This window comes from Acipenser ruthenus, chromosome 32, assembly GCF_902713425.1.
Source record: "Acipenser ruthenus chromosome 32, fAciRut3.2 maternal haplotype, whole genome shotgun sequence".
Classification (NCBI taxonomy): domain Eukaryota; kingdom Metazoa; phylum Chordata; class Actinopteri; order Acipenseriformes; family Acipenseridae; genus Acipenser; species Acipenser ruthenus.
In genome coordinates, this window is record NC_081220.1 from 334,759 (window position 1) to 361,898 (window position 27,140).

Here is a 27,140-nt window from a genome sequence, read left to right on the forward strand (position 1 = left end):
CTAAAAAAGGATGTTGTCAGTTACCATTCGGGTGACACTTGTATGGCCTCCACTTTGTGTTTTCTGGGCCATTTGTGGCAGAGTGGCAGAAAAGCTTGAAGAATTTGTGAAAGCCTTGCTCTCGGAGTCGAGCTGCTCAGTCTGTGCTTTCAGGTTCTGGATCTTGGTAATGAGATCCTTCTCCTGTTCTGGTTTACAGCCTATTTTGGGTGCAAATTCTGTCAAGAGGTCACAGATAGACATGGCATCCTTACAAACGTCTACTGACTTCTCTTTAGCCTGGCAGTTTTCTTCACTTTTAAGTGAACTTTCAATGTTTTGGAATTGCTTCTTCAAACAGGATGATTTTGCAGAGCTTGTCTTTTGGTCATAGACTTCACTCCATTTGATCTTGTCTTTGTCCACAAAGCTGTTGATCTGCTCTGCCAGTATCAGGAGTTGCCCTGATTTGGAATAAACGTTGTTTGCTGCAAAGGGGTTAGAATCTGCTGGATTCTGTCCAGTAAAATCTTTTACTAAAGACACAATTTTGGAAGGTAGTGAAGATGCTGCCAAAAAACCAGACACGCTATTTGCCAATCCTTCCAGCATGGCCATGCCAAACATTTCCCAGCCACTGGGCATGGACTCCATTGCTGATGTGAACTGTTTATGAACTTCATCCAGTTGCTTGTCCATCTTACCAAAATAAATTTCTGCCATTGCTTTGGCTTTCTCTGCTGACTCTTTCTTCAACTTTGCTTCCTCCAATTTCAACTGGACCTCCTTGACGTCTTCTTCGTAACACTGCTTTGAGTTCAAACAGGCCTCTAGCAATTCCTGGATGAGAAGAATAACATCAGTGAATTTCTTCTCTGTTGACTCTGCAAGCCTCGTGCACTCATCGGCGATTGTTCTTATGTTTTTAAGTTGATCTGGGAGTAATGCCTGGACGATTTGAATGTTGTCTTGAAGAAGTGTCTTCACTGTCATTTTCATGTAGCTTGGTACATTGTTGGAGTGGAGTCGGATTTGGTCCATGTTCTTGTGGGCCTCATTGAAGGCGATCCACCCTGAATTGGTGACCTGCATGAGAGAGGCTCGGAACGAATTGGGGTATTTGATGTACTTGAACCCATCCTTTGGTGGATTTTTATTTATAGAGAAATCTGTATTGGAAGAAATAAAGACAAGCTCTCCTAAAATAGCTATAGAGAGTGGGCCGGGCATCAGGTATTCTTCCCAGTTAGCGTAAGGTTTCATCAGCAATTCAGTTTCTTTCCTCACGGCTTCAGCCTTGCAAATCTTCAGAACGGCATTTTTCACTGTAATATCCATTTTTTGAAGTTTTTATTTCTGTAATAGAACAGATCTATTTAGTATAAACCCCACAAGTAAAGAACTGCAAGTTCTGCAATAAAAATCCATCTCAAGTAGTAATTTCCAGTTGTGCAAGTATCAAAAAAAAAAAAAAACATTAACATTTTTTGCTCAAATTAGGAATAATTTTCCTTTTACAAGAATTATTTATCCTGTATATCTGTTGAAAAATACCAAGTGCCAGATATTTGACATAAAATAAATAAAAAAATAGCATTTGTTATAAATCTCAAAGATGTAGGTAAAGGTAACTTTGAAAATGTAAATCAATAAATTCTAAATTATAATTATGAGTAATCATGATTAGCGCTAACATTTTATTACTGTAGAACAGTTTAGGACACAATGTATTTCAGAACATTTCTATTACATTTAACACAGCGCTGTGGATGGGATAGAGTTGAATCTGCACTGGATTTTTAAGCTGTTCTCTAATACTTTTCTTTTGGAAATGCCAATTATGTTATCCCCATTTTCTCCTGTTTTGAATATCCAATTGTTTTTAAGACCCTGTTTCCCCCTGCAACCCCCACAGTTATTCGGGAGAGGCGAGCACAAGCGCACTCAAGCGTTCTCAGAAACGTGTGCTGTCAGGTCGCCTGTTTTCTTTCACACTGCAAGCCAATAGTGAAGCCAACCAGACCCATCGTGTCTGAGGACTACGGAAGATCCTGTGACAGAACAGCTGGCTCACAGGCGCCAGGCCACCCAGAGGAGTCGCTGGTGCACGGCAAGACAGGGATTACCCTCACTGCCCGGGTGGTGCTTGGCGAGTTGTGCACCGCCCCCCTGGGAGCCCCTGGCCACAGCTGGAGATGGCATAGCCCGGATTCGAACCAGCGACCTCCGGGCTATAGGGCGCATCCTGAGTAAGTACTTTTTAAGTTCAAACACCACATAAAAACTGAGGCTAAGGGTGCAAATCAATCAAAATAACCCCCTTTTGCACAGCACTGAAGCATCTTGCTCTTGACTTCCCTCAGTCTCCCCATTGCTTTACTCGGTTCAGACTGGAACTTTTCACAGGGACCAGAAATCTGCTTTAATATCGCTCCTTCTTAAAAAAGGGAAAGATCTGCTTGAATGTGCTAGTTATAGACCCTTTTTGAATTCTGACATGAAATTATATGCCAAAGTGTTAACTAAGCGCTTAGAATCCTGCATTGCTGAGTTAATTCATCAGGACCAGACAGGTTTTATGAAGGGCCGGCTAGCTTCTGACAATGTACATCGTCTTTTGCATGTCATTGAAATGGCTTCTCAACAACAAGTGTCCTGTGCGGTCCTTTCCCTGGACGCAGAGAAGGCTTTTGACAGGGTTGAATGGAACTATCTGTGGGCAGTACTAGATCGCTTTGGTTTTGGCCGCTCATTTATTGATTTTATTCGTACTCTGTATAATAATCCCTGCCTGTGTACTGTTGGCTAGGTCTTCTCAGTTCATTCTGGGCAGAGATACTAGGCAAGGGTGTCCCCTTTCCCCTCTGCTTTTCACTCTTTCTCTAGAACCCCTGTCAGGCAGTGCAGTAATATTGCTCCCATTGAAGTAATGGGCTCCAATCACCACATCTCCCTGTATGCTGATGATATATTGTTATTTATTTCGGATATTTCCAGCTCAATTCCCTGTGCTCTGGAATTGTTTGACTTTTTTGGTACTCTTTCTGGCTATAAAATCAATTGGTCTAAATCAGTGCTAATGCCTTTAAACCCAGTGGCCAACGTAACTACATTACAGTTACAAATTCCTCTACAGCTTCACACTTCAAGCTTTACTTATCTAGGTATCAAAATGTATACAAAATTTCAAACAATTTGCAAAGAATTTTTCAAAGGCTCTGAATAAAATTAAAGCTGATTTAAATAGATGGGCTCCACTACGTCTTACTTTACATGGCAGAATATCGGTGATAAAGATGAATATTCACCCTCGTATAACATTTTTGTTTTCCATGTTGCCCTTGCCTCTTCCTCCTGGATACATTGAAGATACTAACTCAACATGCTCTAAATTTATTTGGAACAGCAAGCGTCCTAGAATCAGGCTGGCTACCTTGCATCGTCCGAAAGCACTAGGCGGGTTGGCATTACCAAATTTTAAATTTTATTATTGGGCTTTCCAACTTAGATCTTTACAAGCCTGGCTTGATCCTGAATTTGCAGCTTCTTGGTTCCCTATTGAGCAAACATAGCAAAACCAATTAGACTCCAAGATCTCGCATTCAGTGGCCTTAAGCAGTGTTATGTCTCTCTACGTATGGGAACTATTATTACTAACACGCTAGAGATATGGAGAAGGGTTAATAGATTCTTCGGAATGAATACTAAACTACATAAACTTTCCCCGATTTGGAACAACGTATTTCTGCTAACAGGTAATCAACCCTTTGTCTATCCTCTCTGGGCCAAGAAAAATATTCGTGTTTTAGATGACATTTTCAATGATTCTGGCTTACGCACATTTCAGGACCTTCAGAAAACGTGTTCACTCCCTGGCTTTTCATACTGTCTGTATCTCAGGCTCCGCTCATCCCTCAAGGCTTATGGTGTCCCGTGGAACTCGACTTTGCTCAATCACCCTCTGGCACAGTTCTTTCCTTCGTTATACCCAAATACAGGCTTGGTCTCTGTGCTTTACAAATATTTTATTCTTTATAAAACAGACCCCCTATCAATTGTCAGCATATGGAATTGACTGCAGCCAAGAAGGTGATCTTGAGGGCATGGGTAGAGCCTGATATTTGTCTTCTCAACGTTTTGGTTATATTTTTTTCATGAGATTTATTTTATAATAAAGATCCAAGATCCGGCAATGCTACATTTAGCCAGTTCGGCTACTCTGAATTCATGGTCAATGGCAGCTGATGTCATAGCTGAGCACATTCTCAACGGGGTTTCCCATTAGGAAATTGCTCTACACACTGCTTTATGGTATATTGTATTAATTTCTGTATGTCTGTATGCAATTGTATATTTATTTTTGTTGTCATTTATTTTATTTTATTTTTTCGTTTCTTACTGTGTGTTTTTCATTTTTTTTTTTTTACAGTTGTGGCTATGTTTTGTTATTATGCTATTGTTAAAACAATAAAAAATTGTTCACAAAAAAAAAATCTCCCCACTGCTGACTCCCTTGAAATCAATCAACAGAGAGTGGGGATATGCACAGAAGTACATAATATATTTAGGTGTGGTTTGGGAGTGCGCTCTAAAAAGTGGAAACCATAGGGTTATATTGCTGATTTTTTTTTTCTCAGTAAGGGTTTGTTTGGGAATCTCTCATTCCCTCTCCACTCACCTCTTTCAAGCTGCTGCTCTACTTCCCTTCATCTCCTCCCTTCTCAACACCTCTCTCCTTTCTGGTCTCTTTCCATCTGCCTTCAAACAAGCCTCTATCACTCCCCTCCTCAAAAAACCTACCCTCGACCCCACCTCCCTCCAGAGCTACTGTACTGTCTCACTCCTACCCTTCCTCTCCAAAACCCATGAGAACACCGCCAGCTCTCTGATTTCCTGTCCAACCACTCTCTGCTCGACTCTCTCCAATCTGGCTTCCGCTCTGCTCACTCCACTGAAACCACCCTCCTGTCTGTCACTAACTCACTAAACTCTGCCCATGCTGCCTCTCTCTCCTCTGTCCTAATTCTCCTCAATCTCTCTGCTGCCTTTGACACTGTCGATCACTCTATTCTACTATCCTCTCTCGCTGACCTAGGAATCTCTGGCACTTCTCTGGCCTGGTTCTCCTCCTACCTCTTCAACCGCACTTACCAGGTAACCTGGCGTGGAGCAACCTCCACACCTCGCCCTCTCTCAACAGGAGTCCCCCAAGGTTCAGTCTTAGGTCTTCTCCTGTTCTCTCTCTACACCCGCTCCCTGGGCCCCCTCATCGCAGCCTATGGTTTCTCATACCATTTCTATGCTTCTCCGCCCTCGCCCCGCAGTGGTGGAATGACCTTCCTACAGATGTCAGGACTGCCCAGTCGCTGACCACATTCCGGCGCCTCCTCAAGACTCACCTCTTCAGACAGCACCTGTAGAACTCCTCTTCTCCCTCTGGACACTTATTACTCTTCTTTAATCTGGTTTACTTGCTCTTATCTGCTCCCTATTTTACTGCATCTAATCCTGTACTTTAGAGTACTGTGATCTGTCAAGTGTTATTTAATCTGTAGTATTTTGTATTTAATTTATGGGGCAGCAGTGTGGAGTAGTGGTTAGGGCTCTGGACTCTTGACCAGAGGGTTGTGGGTTCAATCCCCAGTGGGGGACACTGCTGTTGTACCCTTGAGCAAGGTACTTTACCTAGATTGCTCCAGTAAAAACCCAACTGTAAAAATGGGTAATTGTATGTGAAATAATGTATAATGTGATATCTTGTAACAATTGTAAGTCACCCTGGATAAGGGTGTCTGCTAAGAAATAAATAATAATAATAATTATACCCTGATGTAACTATCACTGACACTGTTATCTGCTCCATTATTGAATCATATTTTGTCATACTTGTACTTGCTAGAACTGAAGTCATTGTATTTTATCTTCCTCTCAATTGTATTAGAGGAATTGTATACTTGTACTGTGATTCTTGAAATGTGTTTTTGTTTATGACTGTAAGTCACCCTAGATAAGGGCGTCTGCTAAGAAATAAATAATAATAATTCCTCAGTCTTTAGCAAAGGGCTAATTTTAGAACCCTTCAGATCAAGTCAGTTTGTAAATTGTGGTTTATAATATTGTTTTGTAAACTGCAATTTTCATAGCTTACATGACAAAAACAAAAGTCTACAATAGAAAAGATAGAACCCATGTAAAAAGGTTTTCCACAGTGGCAGCTCCATGAACCCTGATAGGTTCTTACTGGAGCCTTTACTTCTTACAGTGTGGAGAACTGCCTGTTGTGCACATGTTTTCTCCAAATCACTTCTTTATACAAACTTATTAATTAATACATGTCTTCATTTAATTTACAATAGTAAAATGATTTACTATTGTACAGTACAATTTTAAAAACAATGTTTTTTATTATTAATTATTATTATTATTTATTATTATTATTAATAAGGTTAAATCACTGATTTAATTCGCTATTTAAATCACTTGATTTTTTAAATCATTGATTTATTTTACTACCTATTTTAGGGGGAATATTAGGGTAGACCCTTAAACTTCTCTCAGCCCCAACCACACAGCCACCACAGAGATTGACGATGTTTGTTTTTAACACTAAATACTTATTACACATTTATTATCTTGTTTCAGATACAGGGTGTCAATACTTATGTCTGCAACTGTACATGCGTGCATCCCTGAAAACATGAAACTTCTGAAAAACTTATAAAGGATCTTTGAGTGTAAAAGGCAAGACCGTGCTGATGGGATACCTAGCTCGGTGTGAAAGGGGATTTTCACTGTTATGCGCATTAGAATGCGTTTAATGTGACAATGGGTGATGCAGTAATTATGTAAACAGTGTAATAGTAGCAGTGACGAAACTCCAGAAAGCTTTTTTAGAAGGCAAAGGTCAAGGGTTGAGAACCACCAATATAGAGGATGTATTCAGTTAGATTCTGAGTTATTTTTGGTTTGTAACTAATCATTTGCAACACCATAAGAACATAATCTACTCATAAAAATGTTCCATAATTAGAGAAAACAAAAATAAATTAAATGGATAAAAAAATGATTTAAATAAAAAAAAAAAAAATCGCCAACCCTGCATTTATATACTTTTTTTTCTAACAAAATATTTTATTGTATTTTCCTTGTAAAACACTTCATTTTTTTCAATTTAAAAAACAGTAGGTGTTTTGTTTTTTGTATAATTGTATGATCTGCTTGTATAAAATTGTAATAACTGCACTAAGGAATAATAATAATGTTGAGATATTCATAAATCTTTCATTTCTGTGTGTATGTAGCTTATAGACCTAGAGGTTGCAAAAAAGCACATAGGAGATGTGACGTACCTTTCCTTATAAGGAAATAGTGTTGTCTAAAACAAAGTCGGAAATACCTTGAATAAAGAATGCTGGCCTGATATTACTATGGAAACCAATCACTTTGAAAGTGGTAAACAGGAAAGGGTTAAAACCTGTTAGCTTCAGAGTCAGAGAGACAGGACAGGGAAGGAGCTTAAAGGAGAAAGGAGGGAGTACCACACCGGCCACCTAACTAGAATAGCCTACCTATACAAACGTGGTTCTGCTAAAAGCATTCATTTCGTTTCTGCACTTGTAGAAACAGATTCTGAAACTTTGTAGAATAAATTAAAATTGTATTAAGAAGTGTGTTTATGATTTTTTGCACACAAAATCGTATTAAAGTGATGATAATAATAATGCACACGAATCTCAAATAATGTAATTTACCATTCCAGCATAAGCAAGTTTCACATAAAAGGCCAACAGTTTAAGAAGTTTCTATCAGAATGTAATTAAATAAAGTCACTCAAACACTGTACCTTCGCTTGAATGCCGGCTCTGCTGGTTCAATTGCGAAACACACCGGGGGTTATTGTATTTCTGTACTAAAAAAAAAAGAGATTTAGTTTGCTTATTTCTTTCTTTTTTCATAATGTAATTGCAACCTGAGCGGGGGTCACGTGCACTATTTTAATACGAGGGTCCTTCAGTAGTTCTGGTGTTAAATGTTACCGAAGCATTACATTCTGAATGGAACATACAGGTACACGCGCACAGATACGATAACCCAGCTGTGTGAATGTTATACATTAAACACCTATGCTATTTAACGTTACATTTTGTAACTATTGTAGCATGACAAGTATAAGCAAATAGCCTATTTGTGAAGGACTTCTAAAAACATTTAAAAAAAAAAAAACACATTATATACAAATATTTTAAGTTTTTTGCATTCAATGTTTTTAGACACGGCACATATTTACACAAGAGGAACATCTTTATCTTTCTTGGTGTGAGAAACTGAACTTAATTACAGCAGTAATTTCTCATGACAAGAAACAAGTCTTTGTGTAGAAATATTTTTATGAGAAATGTGATTTTCTTAGTACATGATTTTTTTTTTTCTTAGTACAAGATGTTTCTAGGGCTGATAAGTGTGAATAGACAATATTTTAAAGTGCAGAGACCAAAGCTTTAAAATCTGTTTTCTTATGCAGTCCACTAAATAAGGTTACTCCTAGCCCTTGCATCAAGGCTAAGCCATAGAAAGAGGATTTGTATGGAAGCAGTTGTAAGCTTACTGAAAGTAAAGGTTTATGACTCGTAAACAGACCCCGACTGGTCATCTGGCGGCTGTGGCAAATGCCACAGGGGCAGGTGCGTTAATAGGACGGTGATCATGAGGAAATTGAACCTCTTTTTTTTTTTGCTTTCGCTATTGTGTACGTGTAGATTAATTAAATAGAAAACACTTCAAATGACTTACTACATTAAGAATTCAAATAAATTCTGAACCAATCAGTGCAGAATGTTAGAACATAAGAAAGTTTACAAACGATAGGAGGCCATTCAGCCCATCTTGCTCGTTTGGTTGTTAGTAGCTTATTGATCCAGAATCTCATCAAGCAGCTTCATGAGGATCCCAGGGTGTCAGCTTCAACAACATTACTGGGGAGTTAGGATTTTGAATACTTGAATCAGATCACCGCGTAATATTCTTTGTTCAAGACTGAATAGATTCAATTCTTTTAGCCTGTCTGCATACGACATGCCTTTTAAACCCGGGGTAATTCTGGTCACTCTTCTTTGCACTCTTTCTAGAGCAGCAATATCCTTTTTGTAACGAGGTGACCAGAACTGAACACAATATTCTAGATGAGGTCTTACTAATGCATTGTACAATTTTAACATTTCTTCCCTTGATTTAAATTCAACACTTCTCACAATATATCCGAGCATCTTGTTGGCCTTTTTTATAGCTTCCCCACATTGTCTAGATGAAGACATTTCTGAGTCAACATAAACTCCTAGGTCTTTTTTCATAGATTCCTTCTTTGATTAGGCGAGCTCTATTGAAGGGGGTACCTTGGTGGTCACGAGGGGTCATGGTCATTTCCTGTATTCATGGGGATAACAAGGACTACCCCCTCACTAAATTAGATTTGACAGTTGGATGTCATGCCCGCCGTGTAATCGTGACTGTGGCGGAGAAGCTGCCATATCCAGTTATTTTAGGTCGAGACTGGCCGCATTTTGACAGCATGATTAATAAAACGGTAAAGCCAGTCTCCGGTAAGACCATGGGAGCAGCGGGGGAAACTATTGGGAATATCTTTCTGCTGCACACCGATTTGTTCCACTCTCGATTTCGCCCTAAAAAAAACTAAAAAAGAGCGAAGGGTTGAAAAATGGGAAGGAACATTAATGAAACAAGGCTGGGGTTTGGTGGGGGAAGCATCAGGATCAGTCAAATGTAAGGGAAAGGGGGTTGGGACCCAGTGTGACCTGCGGGGGCAGGTTACAGAGGCCCCCAGTGCTGAAGCTACTTTAGCTCCGCTCGATATCCTGAAATTCTGGGACCGAGATGTGGACCTAGCGTTGGAGCAAAAGAACGATCCTTCGCTGGCACACATCTGGGGGCAGGTTCGGTCTATCGAGGGGAAGGATGTAGAGGATAGCCGGCCGCTTACATATCCCCACCACATTATTGTCGGGCACTTACTGTATAGAGTCCGATTCTAACACAATTACTCGTTCCCCAGTCTTTTCGACATGAGATCATGCGGTTTGCTCATGATGTCCCATGTTCAGGCCATTTAGGTATCGATAAGACTCGGGAACGAATATTGGCTTGATTTTATTGGATGGAAGTTTTTGGTGAGGTGGCGCGATATGTAGCGGAATGCCCGGAATGCCAGCAAGTAGCACCGGGGCAGGTTCGCCTGGCCCCGCTGGTCCCACTGCCCCTAATCTCAGTTCCCTTTGAGCGCATTGCTATGGACATATTGGTCCATTGAGCCAGTCTGACTCTGGATATACGCACATGTTGGTAGTGGTGGACTACGCGACCAGATATCCAGAGGCAGTACCATTGAGATCCACTAGTGCCGCAGCCTTTGCTAAAGAGTTAGTGAATATTATATCGAGAGTAGGGATTCGAAAAGAAATCCTCACTGATCACAGAATGAACTTCATGTCGCAATGTTTGAAAGAATTATACAAACTGATGCAAATTAAGTCGATCCGAACCTCCGTTTATCACCCGCAGACGGACGGTTTGGTGGAATGTTTTAATCAGACCTTGAAACAGATGCTGAAGTGGTTTGTCAACCAAGAGCAAAAACATTGGGCTTAACTCCTCCCTTACCTAATGTTTGCAGTGAGAGAGGTGCCTCAGAGTTCGACCGGGTTGCAAGTGGTGCAGTCCTATCGTGATGGTGGGTAAGAAGGACTTTCGAAAGGTTAACCCTTAGCGGTCCATTTATTCAGCGTGTGTCAGGCGCGTCAGGTCCAATTTATTTTCACACGCGCAGTTCATTTTAGAAGCGCTGTTTAAAAGTATTTTTTTTCACAGTAAAACAGGTTTAAAAGGCACCACATATCAACAGGACACACAGTACTGCATCTCCAGCCCCGCCCCACCCCTCGTTCGCTGTTTTTTTTTCCACATACCTCTTGATAGTAGTGCATAAAGATAAATCATCTCCTGATCATTCATTTTATCATCAAACTCCTCAATAATGCGATCCAAGTCATTATTTTATTACTATAACATCGAAAAAAAGCTCTGCAAATGTCTGTGATATTCTTTGTGCACTGGAAGCAGAAGCAGCTGTCTTGTTTGTTTTTGTCCGTGTTATCTATGTGATGCCGGGCTATCTGTATTCATGAGATACGCCCCTTTTTCGGCTTCTTTTAGCTCCTATCGATCTCACTCAGCCATTGAATGGTTTTTTCAGCTTTTTCCTGAGAAAAAACGGCTAGAGACCTGCTTTTTGCGTCTTTTTGATGATGTCGGACAGGGTCTGACATTGGACCAGAAAGGGAAAATTGCAGTGTCGGACCAGGTCCGACATAGGACTGCAAAGGGTTAATGCCATCTCTAAGTTCGATGCATATCCAATGCCCCGGGTGGATGAGCTCCTCGACCGACTGGGTAAGGCACGGTTGATTTAGACCTTGGACCTGACAAAGGAATACTGGCAGATTCCACTGACTCAGAGCTCGAAAGAGAAAACTGCTTTCTCTACCCGAGATGGATTGTTCCATTTCCGGACCATGCCCTTTGGGTTGCATGGAGCTCCCGCCACCTTTCAGAGACTGATGGACCAGGTCTTAGCTCCCCATCATCAGTATGCCGCCGCGTACATTGATGATGTGGTGATTTTTAGCTCCACCTGGAAGGAGCATATTGTTAGCATTTCAGCCGTCCTCCAGTCTGAGGGAGGCAGGGCTAACAGCCAAGCTGGGCAAGTGTGCATTTGGCAAACAGGAGACCCAATATCTTGGCTACATTATGGGTAATGGCCGGGTGAGGCCGATCGCCTCCAAAGTCCAGGCGCTGGTGGAGACGGCGATCCCGAGAACCAAGTCACAGGTGAGATCACTACTGGGGTTAGCTGGCTATTACCGCCGATTTATCCCCGAGTATGCCACCATAGTTAACCCCCTGGTAGATATCACCCGAAAGGCTGCTCCAAAAATAGTTAAATGGACAGGGCAGTGTCAGGAGGCATTTGATTTGATCAAGAAGCGACTCTGTCAAGCTCCCGCTCTGATTTCACAAGATTTCAGCAAAGAGTTCATCCTGCAGACCGATGCCTCCCACATTGGTCTGGGGGCGGTCCTGTCCCAACAAGTTGAAGGGGTAGAACACCCTGTTATTTATTTGAGCAAAAAAATGGCTCCTAGGGAGATTAACTACTCCGTCATTGAGAAGGAGTGTTTAGCCATCAAATGGGCTACTCACGCTTTTTGCTATTACTTGTTGGGGCATTCTTTCTCTCTCATCACTGATCATGCTCCTTTAAGGTGGTTACATATGATGAAGGACAATAACGCTCGGATAACTCGTTGGAATCTGGCGCTACAACCCTTCCACTATACAGTGAAACATCGTGGGGGTAAGGAGCATCAAAATGCAGATTTATTTTCAAGGGAGGGGGGACCATTGGGGAATGTAGAGTTGGCCGAGTGTTCGTTCGGCATCACTCTGAGGGGTGAGATATGTGATAGAGAGAGAAAGGATCGATGCTGTAAATCTCCCTCCCGATTAGAAAGGGCGCTGTGTACAGCGGAAGGTAAGCTGCCTCCTAGATCTGCCACCTCAGTGGTAGGTGGAAACCGGAAGGTAACCATATTAGGAGGGGCGCGTAGTTGCAAGTACTCAGGACGACTCCATTGAAGTCAGCTGCGGGGCAGCCCTCTATTGGAGAAACCAGGCGATGCATTGATTGCAGGGAGGAGTTTTCTGGGTACAAAGGGGAAGCAGCTACGTCAGTATCTCCCCTTGTGCTGAGACAATAATTGACTGGCCGGAGCTGGTATATGTTTGTTTGTTTCGTTACGTGTTCACTACAGAGCCAGCACTAACCCCAGAGCACTCCCCTCATCGCACAGCACAACACAACACAGCGCACGCATCACAGTCCCCTTTGGAGAGAGCACAGTTTTGTGCACGGAGGATTGTGGTCAAGGAGTGTCTTTTTGTTTGTTATTTTTGGAACGTGGACCTTGTTTTGTTTTGCCGCGATTACCATCGCTGGTGTGTATTTTTCTGTTTGGATTATTTTTGTGAATATTTCTGTTCTTGTTCGGATTATTAATTTATTTGTTTTGGGGAGAATACGTTTGGACATTTGCAGTCTTTTGCACCACATCATTCATCCTGTCACACTCCCATATGATATTTATAAAGCACATTTTTATTGCCTGCATGCAGTACTTTACACTTTTCTCTATTAAATGTCATTTGCCATGTGTCTGCCCAGTTCTGAATGCTGTCTAGATCATTTTGAATGACCTTTGCTGCTGCAACAGTGTTTGCCACTCCTCCTATTTTTGTGTTGTCTGCAAATTTAACTAGTTTGCTTACCGAGTCATCATGGGTTGACATTAAAAAAAGAGACGTCAAAATTAGTAGGTTTGCACTCTCTGCTAGAAAGAGGGATAAATCAAATAAACGAAAAGTTGGAGCCGAGAATTTGAGAAAAAAAGCAGAAGATTCTAGAAGCTGAAGCACAAAAATGTCTTCAAATAACTGATTTGTTTAGTCGTCCTGGCCTTTCTCGACCAACGTCATCAACTTCGACTTGGGAATCGTGATCATGGTACGAATGAAATGTTAATAAATTATATTCCACATCCTGTGGCAGATATTCTTGATCCTGTGGTAGCTATTCCTGTTATTGAGCAACAATTTGCAGAATTAGGTGATTTAGCATCTAATGTGAGTGCCGATCTTGAGGAGAGCCAGCAGTAGGCTGATCCATAGGTCCTAATATTATTATTTGCCTGGGCCAGTAGATGGAGCTACACATGTATAACTGCTTATTGTCTGAGTGTAATCATTTTATTTCATGTAACAGAAAGTTATTAGAAAGAAGAGAAAAAGATAGAACAGTAGTGAAGGTAGAAAGCATAGGCGGTGTGCGAGTCTCGTTTGGGGAGGCTATTCCACACTTTTCCCCTTGCATTTAAGATACACACACATTATATATATATATAATACTTCCATTTTTTTATTATTATTACTCTGTTGCAAGCGAGTCTGAATACTAAATTTCATTCATTGTGTTGAGTTTGAAGAATAGTCCGTCTGACGGACAAAAATAAAAGCTGTAAGCCGGATTCATTCTCCTGTGTCTTTGAGAACTTTTATAATAATTTATAGCACAAAACAGACCCCGAAACCACTCAGGGATGCTACATATATATTTGACATTGTTTTTTCCCCCCAACATAAGGCGACCAAATAAATGAAGTTGAACACAGCACTAGCGTGTACTTTAAAAACATGTTATGCCTTGTAGCAGGGCGGTAGAAAGCCCTGCTGTGTAAATGTATTTATTTATTTTTAGAACGGGGTACCCCCTCCGCCCCTGTGCAAGTTATTGTTTTGTATTTATTCGTTTTTGTATTTATATATTTATATGATGGCGAAGCGCTGCTGGTTTTGTTGTTTTGCTTTGTTTTTTTTTGTTTTTTTTTTTTAAACGTGTTCTGGCAAAAGCGAGATTGGTGCTCGTCCTCTGCCAGGAATAATTTAAAAACCTCGTGCAGAAGGTGACCATCTCCCGAGTTTAATTAAGTGATTAATTTGTTGCTAATCGGGATATGGTCACCTCCATAAAAGCCTGCAGCTCTCTGCACTCGGTGGGTGTATTAGGAGTGAGAGCGGAGAGAGCGAGAGAGAGAGAGAAAACAAGATACTTAAAAATTAAACGTAAATACAGGAACAGTGATAGCAGTTGCCCAGCCTGACCTGAGTTGTATTATTTTGTGTTCGTGATTTGTTTTATTTAAACCTTTTATTTTCGCTCTGTGAGCAAGTTTTTTTTAGATAGATAGATACTGCTTTTAGCGAAAATGATTGAGAAAAACAAGTAATAAGGCACAATAAAGTAGTAATAAAAAACGATGTGATAGGTGTTACAGAAACTTGGTTGTCTGAGGGTAATGGAGACTTATATTAGTGGGTACACACTGTATAGGAAAGACAGGCAGGACAGAAGAGGTGGAGGGGTAGCGCTATACATAAGAAATAGTCTTGAAGCCCAGGTGTTAAATCTGGATGATGAAAATAACACTGAATCAATATGTGTCAGAATAATGGACAAAAATTCAAAGGGCATAATAATAGGAGCATGCTATAGACAGGCAAATTCAGATGCCGAGCAAAATAATCTGTTATACAATGACATTAGAAATGCGTGTAGCAAAGGAGAAGCCATACTAATGGGGGATTTCGATTTTACCCATATAAAATGGGAAAACCCGGTGGGGAGCATGATGGACGAAATTGAAATGGCGGAAATGACAAATGACTGCTTCCTAACGCAATTTGTCAAGGCAGCGACTAAAAAGGGAGGCATGCCTTGATTTAGTCTCTTCAAATAATGGACAGAATAACTAAAACACAGGTCAAAAAGCCATTGGCAAACTCAGACCACAACATGGTTTCATTTGAAGTGATTTTTAAAACCCAAAAAGTAATGACTAAAGCTAAGGTTTACAATTTTAGAAAAGCAAACTATGGAGGTATGAAACAGAGACTAATAGAAGTAGATTGGAGTAAAATAGAGAAAACATCCACAGAAAAAGGATGGCTGTTTTTTAAAAATGTAGTGCTAGAGGCGCAAAACAATTACATCCCAAAAGTAGACTAATCGAAATCTAAAACAAAATGGCCAAAATGGTTTAATAGATCAATTTAAAAAATAAAAAATCAGTGAAAAAAGGCACCTTTTAAAGAGCGCTTAAAAGGGGCCAAAAACAAAGCACACAGAAAGAGTCCTTGGAACTGCAAACACAAGTCAGAAAGGAAGTTAGAAAGGCCAAGAGAGAGATAGAAATGAACATTGCTAAGGGGGCTAAAACCAATTCCAAAATGTTTTTCCAATATTATAACAGCAAGAGAACATTCAAAGAGGAGGTTAAATGTCTAAGAGATACAAATGGCAAAATCAGATGAAGAAAACAAAAACAGCAAATATATTAAATGATTACTTTTCACAAGTTTTTACAAAGGAGGATAAGAACAACATGCCCCACATGTCGACCAGTTCCTATCCAGTTTTAAATAACTTGAGTATAACAGAGGCAGAAGTTTTAAAGGGATTAGGAGCTCTTAAAATAACAAATCCCCTGGGCCGGATGAGATCCTCCCAATAGTACTCAAAGAAATGAAAGAAGTTATTTACAAACCGCTAACCAAGATCATGCAACAGTCTCTTGACACAGGGGTTGTACCGACAGACTGGAAAATAGCAAACGTAATACCGATCCACAAAAAGGGAGACAAAACCGAACCAGGTAACTACAGACCAATAAGCCTGACTTCTATTATATGTAAACTTATGGAAACTATAATAAGATCCAAAATGGAAAATTACCTATATAGTAACAATATCCTGGGAGACAGCCAGCATGGTTTTAGGAAAGGGAGATCGTGTCTAACTAACCTGCTTGATTTTTTTGAGGATGCAACATCGGAAATTGATAATTGCAAAGCATACGACATGGTTTGTTTAGATTTCCAGAAAACTTTTGACAACGTCCTGCATAAAAGATTAATTCTTAAAATGAACGTAGTAGGCATTCAAGGAAATGCATACACATGGATTAGGGAGTGGTTAACATGTAGATAACGGAAAGTACTGATTAGAGGAGACACCTCAAAATGGAGTGAGGTAACCAGTGGTGTACCACAGGGATCACTATTAGGTCCTCTGCTATTCCTAATCTGCATTAATTATTTAGATTGTGGTATAGTAAGCAAACTTGTTAAATTTGCAGATGACACAAAAATAGGAGGAGTGGCAAACACTGTTGCAGCAGCAAAGGTCATACAAAATGATCTAGACAGCATTCAAAACTGGGCAGACACATGGCAAATGACATTTAACAGAGAAAAGTGTAAGGTACTGCACGCAGGCAGGCTATCTACCTTATTAAGGACCCTATTAGAGGGACCGGCAGGAGAGAGAAAGGAGGAGCAAAGAGAAAAAGAGGGAATCGAGACCGAGACCATAATACAAAACGGGAGGGTAGCCAAACAGGGAACTAGATCGGGATAACGAGACAACAACAGATTACAACAGACAATAACAGAGAATGAGATAATAACAGAGTACAGACGAGAACATCGGAGGGGAGAAAGAATTTGGACTGAATGCGGACAACTACAGCCCCGGTAGAAAGGGACGTTGGTAGAGTGTGTGGGTGGAGTTAGCGGAGCTCAGCAGGGCACTGGATAATGCGCACTGAGGAGCAGGCCTGCTTAAACTTCCTCTGTCATAATGAGCTAAGTATCACTTGTTTGCTCTGTACTTTTCATTTCTAACTCAACTAGTGTATTGCGTATTGTTGCTCTTATACGCTTAGTACTAGATACACTGGGTGTTAGGATTGTCTTGAATATTACTCGTTTGGTGGTTCACTCTCGCTCACAATAAATGTTATGGGCCCAGTAGAGTTTTAAAATGTATTACTAGCGTCGTGGTGTCTTCCGATATTTCTCTTTTTATATATTTAATATTACTCCGTGGCTTTTATATTGCTTTGTATACATGTTGGTTTAGTCTAACGATATTGTTTGTTTTTTCTTTCTTTATTGTGCTCGATAGCAAGTCGGGCGCATTGTATTGTTCGGGTAGATTTATCTATTTAACTACGGGTCTCCTGGGTCTTGTATATGCTCTTTCTACAGTTGCTACGAGCTTCTCCCACCTGCATACAGAGTGTCAGACGCCAACTTTCTCTTGAACCACTAAAACCAAGTACTAAGATTTCTACCAATGCTAACTGGACCCAAGATTTGATTCTACTCGGAAGACCCGTTTAATTTGCAAGTGTGGTAATTAGAGCTGGGAGATACAGGGTTTTAGTGGGGTGTGTAACATTTGTATGGGTTGGGAACAAATTGGTTATACTGGCCTACTTAAAGTTAAGGACAGTACTACATTGTGGGAAGCAAGTGTCTGTGCATCCTGGCTGCTTGTGTATCCCAGATGGTGACACTAAAGATTTGAATAATTTTAACCTAGCTCTGTGAACTTTCTATGTTTTTTTTTTTTTTAAGTGTGAAAGCCCTCCTATTTTATTTCTTATTTTAACTGTATAAGTAATTGTAATAAAACGCTTTAACCTCATTGGTTGGTCTGTGCATCCCTATTTTGGCTGGTGGTGGATCTTAGTGGTGTGGCTCCCCTACAGAGATAACTTTGAACCTGTGTAAGCCTATAGTAGGGTTATTCTACCTATGCTTAGAGGCAGTGAAGGTGTTTAATCAGTCAGTTTGTACGGGTGACTCCCGTGCTGGCGTAGTCGGTCTACAATTGCACACGCACCTTGCTGTTGCAACCCCCCCCACCTCGCCACGCCACGCCACACAGACAGGCTAAAAGCATTGAATCTATTCAGTCTTGAACAAAGAGGACTACGCGGTGATCTGATTCAAGCATTCAGAATTTTAAAAGGTATTGATAATGTCGACCCAGGGGACTTTTTCGACCTGAGAAAAGAAACAAGGAGCAGGGGTCACAAATGGAGATTAGATAAAGGGGCATTTAGAACAGAAAATAGGAGGCACCTTTTTACACAGAAAATCGTGAGGGTCTGGAACCAACTCCCCAGTAATGTTGTTGAAGCTGACACCCTGGGATCCTTCAAGAAGCTGCTTGATGAGATTCTGGGATTAATAAGCTACTAACAACCAAACCAGCAAGATGGGCCGAATGGCCTCCTCTCATTTGTAAATGTTCTTCTTATACTCAGGCTCTCCGTTGCGAGTTTAATACGTTGTGTATTGATACTTTATTAAATTGAACTGTAATTAGACAGAAAAAAAGTTCCAACGTGCATTAAGCTATATTTATGCAATGTTTTAAACCCCTCAGCAGCCAATCAGCATGCAGCATCCTAACATTCCATTTTATAAATATAGAATATACATATCACAGAATAACCAATTAAGGAATAAAAACGGATTAAACTTTCTCTGCTTTATCATAAAATATCAGGGATTCTTAGTCAAATACATCCCTACTGAAGCAGGTGACACATGCTGACTGTCATGTCACTATGGAAGGCCGTCTAGAGCAGACCATTGGGGTCCATGCGAACACATCGGCTACACTTCTCAATTATTTTTATATATCACTGTAATAAAGGTACAATTCTGTATATACTGTACCAATAGCTGTGAGCAATTCAAGGGGATCCATCCATTCTGATTACATTTATATGAAACGCTGACTTTATAACTACATATATTTCATGCTCTTAATGTAATGTAATAATATATAAAATCTTTTGATCTTTCAGGTGGCAGTGTCTTACCTCAAAGACGAGTCTTTGGTTGATTGCTGTTCAGTTGAATTGTGGTAGAAAGGAAATGCTGACCAGAAGAAAACAGGCAAGAACATATATTCAGGTAAAAAATGGAACTACAGTTTTACATTATTCATACCTAGATGCTATACATTTTGAATGACTGTGGTCGATGTGTTACAATATTTAAAATATAATTCATTTAGCAAGTATTCATAAAACGAGTGTCTGGATGTGAAAGATAGTCTCTGAGCTGTGTTCATGGAGATCCAAGTTAGCTATTCATGCATTACAATTTCTTAAGCCAGCTCATTGATTTCAGGAACTAGAATACACTAAAAATGAAAGAAATGGAAAGCAGCTTCCACTTTGCTGTTGTTATACAGCTGTATGTTGTATGTCCTTGTGACGGAGTTCTGGGTGTAAATCTCCCTCCCGACCTGTGAGGGCGCTAAGTAGCGAAAGGAAAAGGCTTTGGACAGGTTGGCCTGACAGTTCATTCCCTGGGTCTGGAAGTGAGTCAGCGTGGAAAAAGGCAAGACTCCCCGTTGCAGGAACGTATTGACCCGGAAGGTAAACAAGGTAGCAGTGTGGAGTAGTGGTTAGGGCTCTGGACTGTGGGTTCAATGGATACTTGTGGGTTCAATCCCTGGTTGGGGACACTGCTCCTGTACCCTTGAGCAAGGTACTTTACCTAGATTTCTCCAGTAAAAACCCAACTGTATAAATGGGTAATTGTGTAAAAAATAAATAAATACATAATGTTATAGCTGTATAATATAGAATGTGCTATCTTGTAACAATTGTAAGTCGCCCTGGATAATCTGCTAAGAAATAAACTGCCGCTGTCATGGCAAATTTCAACCCCCCTGCCAAACCCCCCCCCCCTCCCCACCCCCGTCACACAATTGTGATAAAATAATTTATGTTTTTACAGTACAAATTTGAGAGCAGTATATCACTACCTCAGCACAGGTGAGAATCCTGAAAAAGCCATCAAATAAGAGAAGAGGGGTATTCATTTTGAAAGGTAAAAAAAGAGACATATCAAAAATTAATATTAATACATTATAAGTTATTGAAGCCGTCCTGTATTTGACATACATAGACATTTAAATACATGATAAACGTGTGTGTGTGTGTATATATATATATATATATATATATAATGAAAGAAAAGGTTTAAAAGATAAAACAAATCTCTCTATATATACACACACACACACACACACACACATAGTATTTGGAATTTTTAAATAACTAATAGCAGAAATGTTAGTACCAGAAAACGGAATAACGTAGGAGTGTAAAAAATGACCAGGTTCATGGTGACAGTGTTGTAGACATTGGAAACGATACGTTTGTACTGTTTATATTAATATAATATGCACTTGAAAGTTTTACAATATTTCACTTGTAAACCATAAATAAATCTTATGATTCCACACAGGTGGCTTGCCAGACGGTTAACACTGTGCTGATGGGCAGCAGTGTGGAGTTGAGGTTAGGGCTCTGGACTCTTGACCGGAGGGTCGTGGGTTCGATCCCCGGTGGGGACACTGCTGCTGTACCCTTGAGCAAGGTACTTTACCTAGATTGCTCCAGTAAAAACCCAGCTGTACAAATGGGTAATTGTATATAAAAAAATAATAATAATAATACTATGATATCTTGTAACAATTGTAAGTCGCTCTGGATAAGGGCGACAGCTAAGAAATAAATAATGATGGGGGTTCATTGGGGACAGCCAGCACCACCGTTACTGCTGGGGAACCTTGGAAGCATCCAGAACATTGTGTTGGGACAACACATGTGGCTGGGTGATGAGATGATGGACCACAGCCAGGCTCTGCTACGTAGACAGTACCCACAGGTGGGAGGTTTGCATGCTGTCACCAGCCTGACACAGCTGACTGGCTCAGGGATTTGTACAGATTCTCAATGTGTCTGGCAATCACTGGGTCACGGTAAGTAACATACGCTGCGAGGAAGGTACTTTAAATGTGTTTGACTCTTTGGGAATTAATAATAAACATGAGTTCCGTTCCCAGGTCATATCACTGCTGCAGTACAGTGGAAAGACAGTTCGGATCGTGTGGCCACATGTACAGCAGCAGGGATGGAGTGACTGTGGACTGTTTACCATCGCAAACAGCCTCACACTCTGCATGGGTGGAGATCCAGGTAAGTTATGTTATGATTAAAAGCACATTTCTTGTTTTGTAGCTGGATTCCTCCTTTCCCGAGCTGTGAGAGAACCCCCCTCCCAGAGGTACATTGCTGTAATGAGGAGGTCTACTGCACATGCAGGAGAGCAGACAGGATTGCACTGGAGTTGATGGTGGAATGCGGGAGGTGTGGCAAATGGTTCCATGGCCAGTGCAAAGACCTTTTTATTTGGAGAAATATTGCAGCTGCTTTTGCACTTTCATTTTTAATTGGTATGGTAGTCTTCGGAGTTTCCGAGCTACTGAATTATTGCCTGACTTGAGTATTTCCGGGGCAGAGATATCCAAAGTAAACTGGATGTCAGTTCCAACACCCACCTTGTTTAATGTAGTTATTGTGACCCAGCTGGGGAGGGGCTGATTCACTGTATTGAAGTGAAATTGTGCCAAATAAGGTGTGTGTAACATGATTTAAAAGTACAGTAGATGTAATTCTGAAGTAATAAACAACTTCATTTTACATGTACATGTTTCAGACAGTACATATAATGCTTCAATTTCAACCAAAGCTGACCTACAGTGTGTGTATATTATATATAATATATATATATACAGTGCATATATATATATATATATTATATATATATATAATATATAAAATTCCACTACTGCTTACGCATTAAGTCCTGGATAGCACTTTACAATGGAAATACGCAATCTGATCATGTACTTGTTTTATTGTGAAGAATACAGAAAATAAAGTTTGTTACATTTTTCAACATGTTGTGCCTTTTTTGTGAATGTCTTTCTGGTTCTGACTATTCACCCCCCTTGGACTTTTCCAGATTTTATTGTGTTACAACATGGAATCAAAATTGATTTAATTAGGTTGTTTTTGCCACTGATCAACACGAAAAAATTCCATAATGTCAAAGTGAAAAATGCAATCTACAAATTGTTCTAAATTAATTACAAATACAAAACAGAAAATAATTGATTGCATAAGTATTCACCCCCTTGAGTCAATATTTGGTAGAGGCACCTTTGGCAGCAATTACAGCCATGAGTCTATTTGGATAAGTCTCTACCAGCTTTGCACATCTGGACACTGCAAGTTTTGCCCATTCTTCTTTGCAAAATTGCTCAAGCTCTGTCAAGTTAGATGGGGACCTTTGGTGAACAGCAATTTTCAACTCTTTCCACTTATTCTCAATTGGATTGAGGTCTGGGCTTTGACTGGGCCACTCCATGATATTGATGTTTTTGATTTTAAGCCACTCCAGTGTGGCTTTAGCTGTATGTTTGGGGTCATTGTGCTGCTGGAAGATGAATCCTCTCCCAAGTCCCAGATCTCTTGCAAACTTCAGCAGGTTTTCCTCCAGGATTTCTCTGTACTTTGCTGCATCCATTTTGCCCTCTATCTTCACGAGCTTTCCAGGCCCTGACGCAGAGAAGCATCCCCATAGCATGATGCTGCCACCACCATGCTTCACGGTAGGGATGGTATTCTGAGGATGGTGTGCGGTGTTAGACTTGCGCCAAACATAGCACTTAGCGTTGAGGCCAAAAAGCTTTATTTTGGTGTCATCAGACCATAGAATCTTTTTCCACTTGGTCTCAGAGACTCCCACATGCCTTCTGGCAAACTCTAGCCGAGATTTGATGTGAGTTTTTTTCAACAATGGCTTTCTTTTTGCCACTCTCCCATAAAGGCCAGTTTTGTGAAGCACCCGGGCTATTGTTGCTGTATGCACAGTGTCTCCCAGCTCAGCCGTGGAAGACTGTAACTCCTTTAGAGTTGCCATAGGCCTCTTGGTGGCCTCCCTGACTAGTGCCCTTCTCGTTCGGATACTCAGTTTTTGAGGTCGGCCTGTTCTAGACAGATTCACAGTTGTGCCATATTCTCTCCATTTCTTAATAATGGACTTTACAGTGCTCCGGGGGATATTCAGTGCCTTGGAAATGTTCTACCCCTGATTGGTGCTTTTGAAGAACCTTATTCCGGATTTGGTTTGAACGTTCCTTCGTCTTCATGACGTAGTTTCTGCTAGGAAATGTACTAACCAACTGTGGGACCTCCCAGAGACAGGTGTATTTAACCTGAAATCATGTGAAACACCTTAATTGCACACAGGTGGACTCCATTCAACTAATTATGTGACTTCTAAAGACAAATGGTTGCACCAGAACTTATTTAGGTGTGTCATAGCAAAGGGGGTGAATACTTATGCAATCAATTATTTTCTGTTTTATATTTGTAATTAATTTAGAACAATTTGTAGATTTTATTTTTCACTTTGACATTATGGACTTTTTTTGTGTTGATCAGTGGCAACAACTCCTAATTAAATTAATTTTGATTCCATGTTGTAACACAATAAAATGTGGAAAAGTCCAAGGGGGGTGAAAACTTTTGAGAGCCACTGTACTTCTACTCTAGCATTTACACAAATCTGACATCCTGTATGATTCATTAGTTAAGAGCCTGAATTATACACACTAAAGTCAGGGACAATATTTAGTGGTTGGAAGAAACATACTTATTTTATAGCATATGATATAATTTGGCTTCATACTTAACAAATGCATATACAGAATTACTGATAACAAAGGAACTTCCTATATCTAAGTATCAGAAACAACAACCAATCTGCAGACCTGCTTTGAGAATGATCTGACAAACACTGTAGGAAGTGGCAACACATACCATGAGGGTGTATTACTTCATTTTTTTATGACAAGTTAAATGGTTAAACTAAGAGAAATTTGTTTGCAGATTTAATGCAAGACCATGCATGAATAATGCTAAAGATTAAATCTTTTAACCTGTTCATTCCTTTAATTTTTGACATTCCCTTAATATTTCTCACAATATACAATGAAGCTACTGTATATTAATCTATTTGGAGTAAATAACAATATGTGTTGATCACAAACTTATTGGTACATTTTCAATTAAAGTCTGTGTAAGTTAAGGTTAGTCTTAATTGCGCTAGTCACTATTAACACTATTCATCAATTAGAAACCACTACTTATCAATTTAGCAATATTATAAAAAAAAAAAAAACCATTAGCTGTAAAACACGCACAGAAACTGAAGCAAAGTAGTTTGTGCACTCAGCACAGCATGGTCAAAACAAAGGAGTTGGATCTAGATGTGAGAAAAACACTTGTTACAGTAACTACTACAGCAGCAGGGGAATCGATAAAGAGCGTTATGGAGAAAAAAATTGTAATACAAAAAACCAAATAATCAAGAATGATTTGAAGACGATGTAAAGAAGTGGACGTCCCAGGAAAATTACGACTATAGCATAAAGAATTGTTCGAGCAGCTCGCAAAAATCCACCATAACAGCCAAGGATTTAAAGAAACATCTGCTATAGCAGTGTAGGAAATAACTATACAAAGTCATCTAACACAAAGGCTTATACGCAACCTTAATGTTAACCACATTTGACAACAATTCAATGCTAATAAAAAGCGTCTTGAATGATCTGTTCAGTTAAGGGTTTCAATACTTCTGTCTGCACTGCATGTGTAATCATGACAACTCCCTGATTGTGATCCATATATAAGCACAGAAAGACTATAAACATCAACATGACTACACACACACACACACACACACGTGTAGAAATTATTAGCAGACTATACTTCTAACTTATTGTTTGTTATAAGCATTTTTTATTTGAAAAGTTACAATTTTAATATAACGTTTGCGTTACAGTCGTGATCATTTAAGCGGTTCTACTTTTTGTCTTACTTTTCAAAAGGTATTTATGACAGAATTTAAACCAGCCATATAATATGAAATACAATTCCACTGTTAGATCTCTTTAATTATAATGTTACTGCATTTCCTGTACTTTAGAGTAATGTAATCTGTCACAAGTGTTATTTAATCTGTAGTATTTTGTATTTAATTATATCCTGTAACTATCACTGACACTGTTATCTGCTCCGTTATTGAAACATATTTTGTTATACTTGCTAGAACCGAAGTCATTGTATTTTTATCTTGCTCTTAATTGTATTAATACTTGTACTGTGATTCTTGAAATGCATTTTTGTTTACGACTGTAAATCGTCCTGGATAAGGGCGTCTGCTAAGAAATAAATAATATTTTTTATATATATATATATATATATATATATATATATATATATATAATGTGTGTGTGTGTGTGTGTGTGTGTGTGTGTGTGTGTGTGTGTGTGTGTAATTAAACAATATTTAATGTAATTTATATTTACTACAAAAGCTCGTATGTAATCACGTGAAGACCAATCAAATTAAATACAACCATTTATGATACAAAAAACATTGACAAATATAAAAAAATATATAATACGAGTAAATGAAAATAAAAAAGCAAACGTAACTCAGTAAGTAAAATACAGAGATGTTATACCCTATCCTCTCTGCATCACGAAACCTAATCGTCACGTGACTCGTACGCTGATATGTCACATGACTCAGGGGTGGAGGTGCGGGGCGAAATTTGTCATGACACCGGCAATAGAGTCAGCTGTAATCGTTTACCAAGCAGTCATGCATGATCACATAAAGAGGGCCGGAGAACTGTAAATCTTTCCTTCGTTTTGGTTTTGAAATAGACCCGGAAGGACCCGTGCACTGTGTATTAAGAGTATCGTGAGTGTTTGTTTGTTTGTCTATAATTGTTACTTGTGTGTTTATAGACAGCTAACACGTTCCGGAGCTGTCGCAAGGAGCCAGCACTGAACCCGGAACAGCACTGCACTATTTGTCACTCCTTAAACTGTATCACCCACCACGAGCACTACAGCACGCACCCAGGACTGGTGACCGTGGTTGTATATTGTGGGAGAGATGCTGTGTTTATTGTTTAGGGCTGCAATCCCTGAGACTGTTCTCCGTGTTTTACACATCGCTGTGTATAACCGGAGTTTATTATTTGGTCACCAGACCTGGATTATAACAAAAATAAAACAACTATTGTCCATACCGGATTACAAATCTCTGTCTGTTTATTCCTGCACTGCATCACCTCTGCACCTGTACACAATCAGCAACCACTTTGCCACAGTCTTGCATTTCCCCTTCTGTGTTTGTAACTGGTTGATAATAATAAATTAATATTTAGTAAACGTGGCTTGAATTCTAATACCCATTCGTGCCTGGTACCTGAAAGAGCTGAAGAACAAGACTTAAACAAGCCCTGGCCGTGTTTAACAGCTTCTCTTGTACTTTGCTTAGACTTAAAAGCATGTAGAGACAAACAGGTTCATAAATACTGCACAATAAATAACTGCAGGTTTTAAGCGCAGCTAAATATTTTACATGCACCTATATGTTTTAGTTGTTGCCATTATCCTCAGGTTTATTTAAAATAAAACACACTTACCAGTCCTTTGAATGCTGTTCCTTTGAACACTGGCACACTGTGGGATGCAGCAGTCCCGTCTGTCTTTATACTGCATGCCTTGATCACATGCTATAAGTTACGCCCTAACTTTGAAGCAACCCATTTCATTCCAGCAACCATGATGTCTGATAGTGAAACTTAAAGTAACTAATAAAACTGAATGGGATGTTAAAAAAATAAAACACATGATTAGTGCTGTGAAAACATACTGTTGTCAGACAGTATTT

At 39.7% G+C, this 27,140-nt stretch overlaps 1 protein-coding gene across 1 annotated transcript; it reads right to left on the minus strand.

Moving 5' to 3' along the window:
- Positions 1–26,966, minus strand: LOC117398360 (uncharacterized). The gene is made up of 4 exons (XM_059005926.1): positions 26,893–26,966; positions 19,344–19,401; positions 7,823–7,888; positions 1–1,335 (listed from the first exon to the last, which is right to left on the minus strand). The coding sequence occupies exon 4, from the start codon at positions 1,315–1,317 to the stop codon at positions 1–3; it is 1,317 nt and encodes a 438-aa protein (XP_058861909.1). The 5' UTR covers positions 1,318–1,335; positions 7,823–7,888; positions 19,344–19,401; positions 26,893–26,966.
- Between the last annotated feature and the right edge of the window lie 174 nt (positions 26,967–27,140).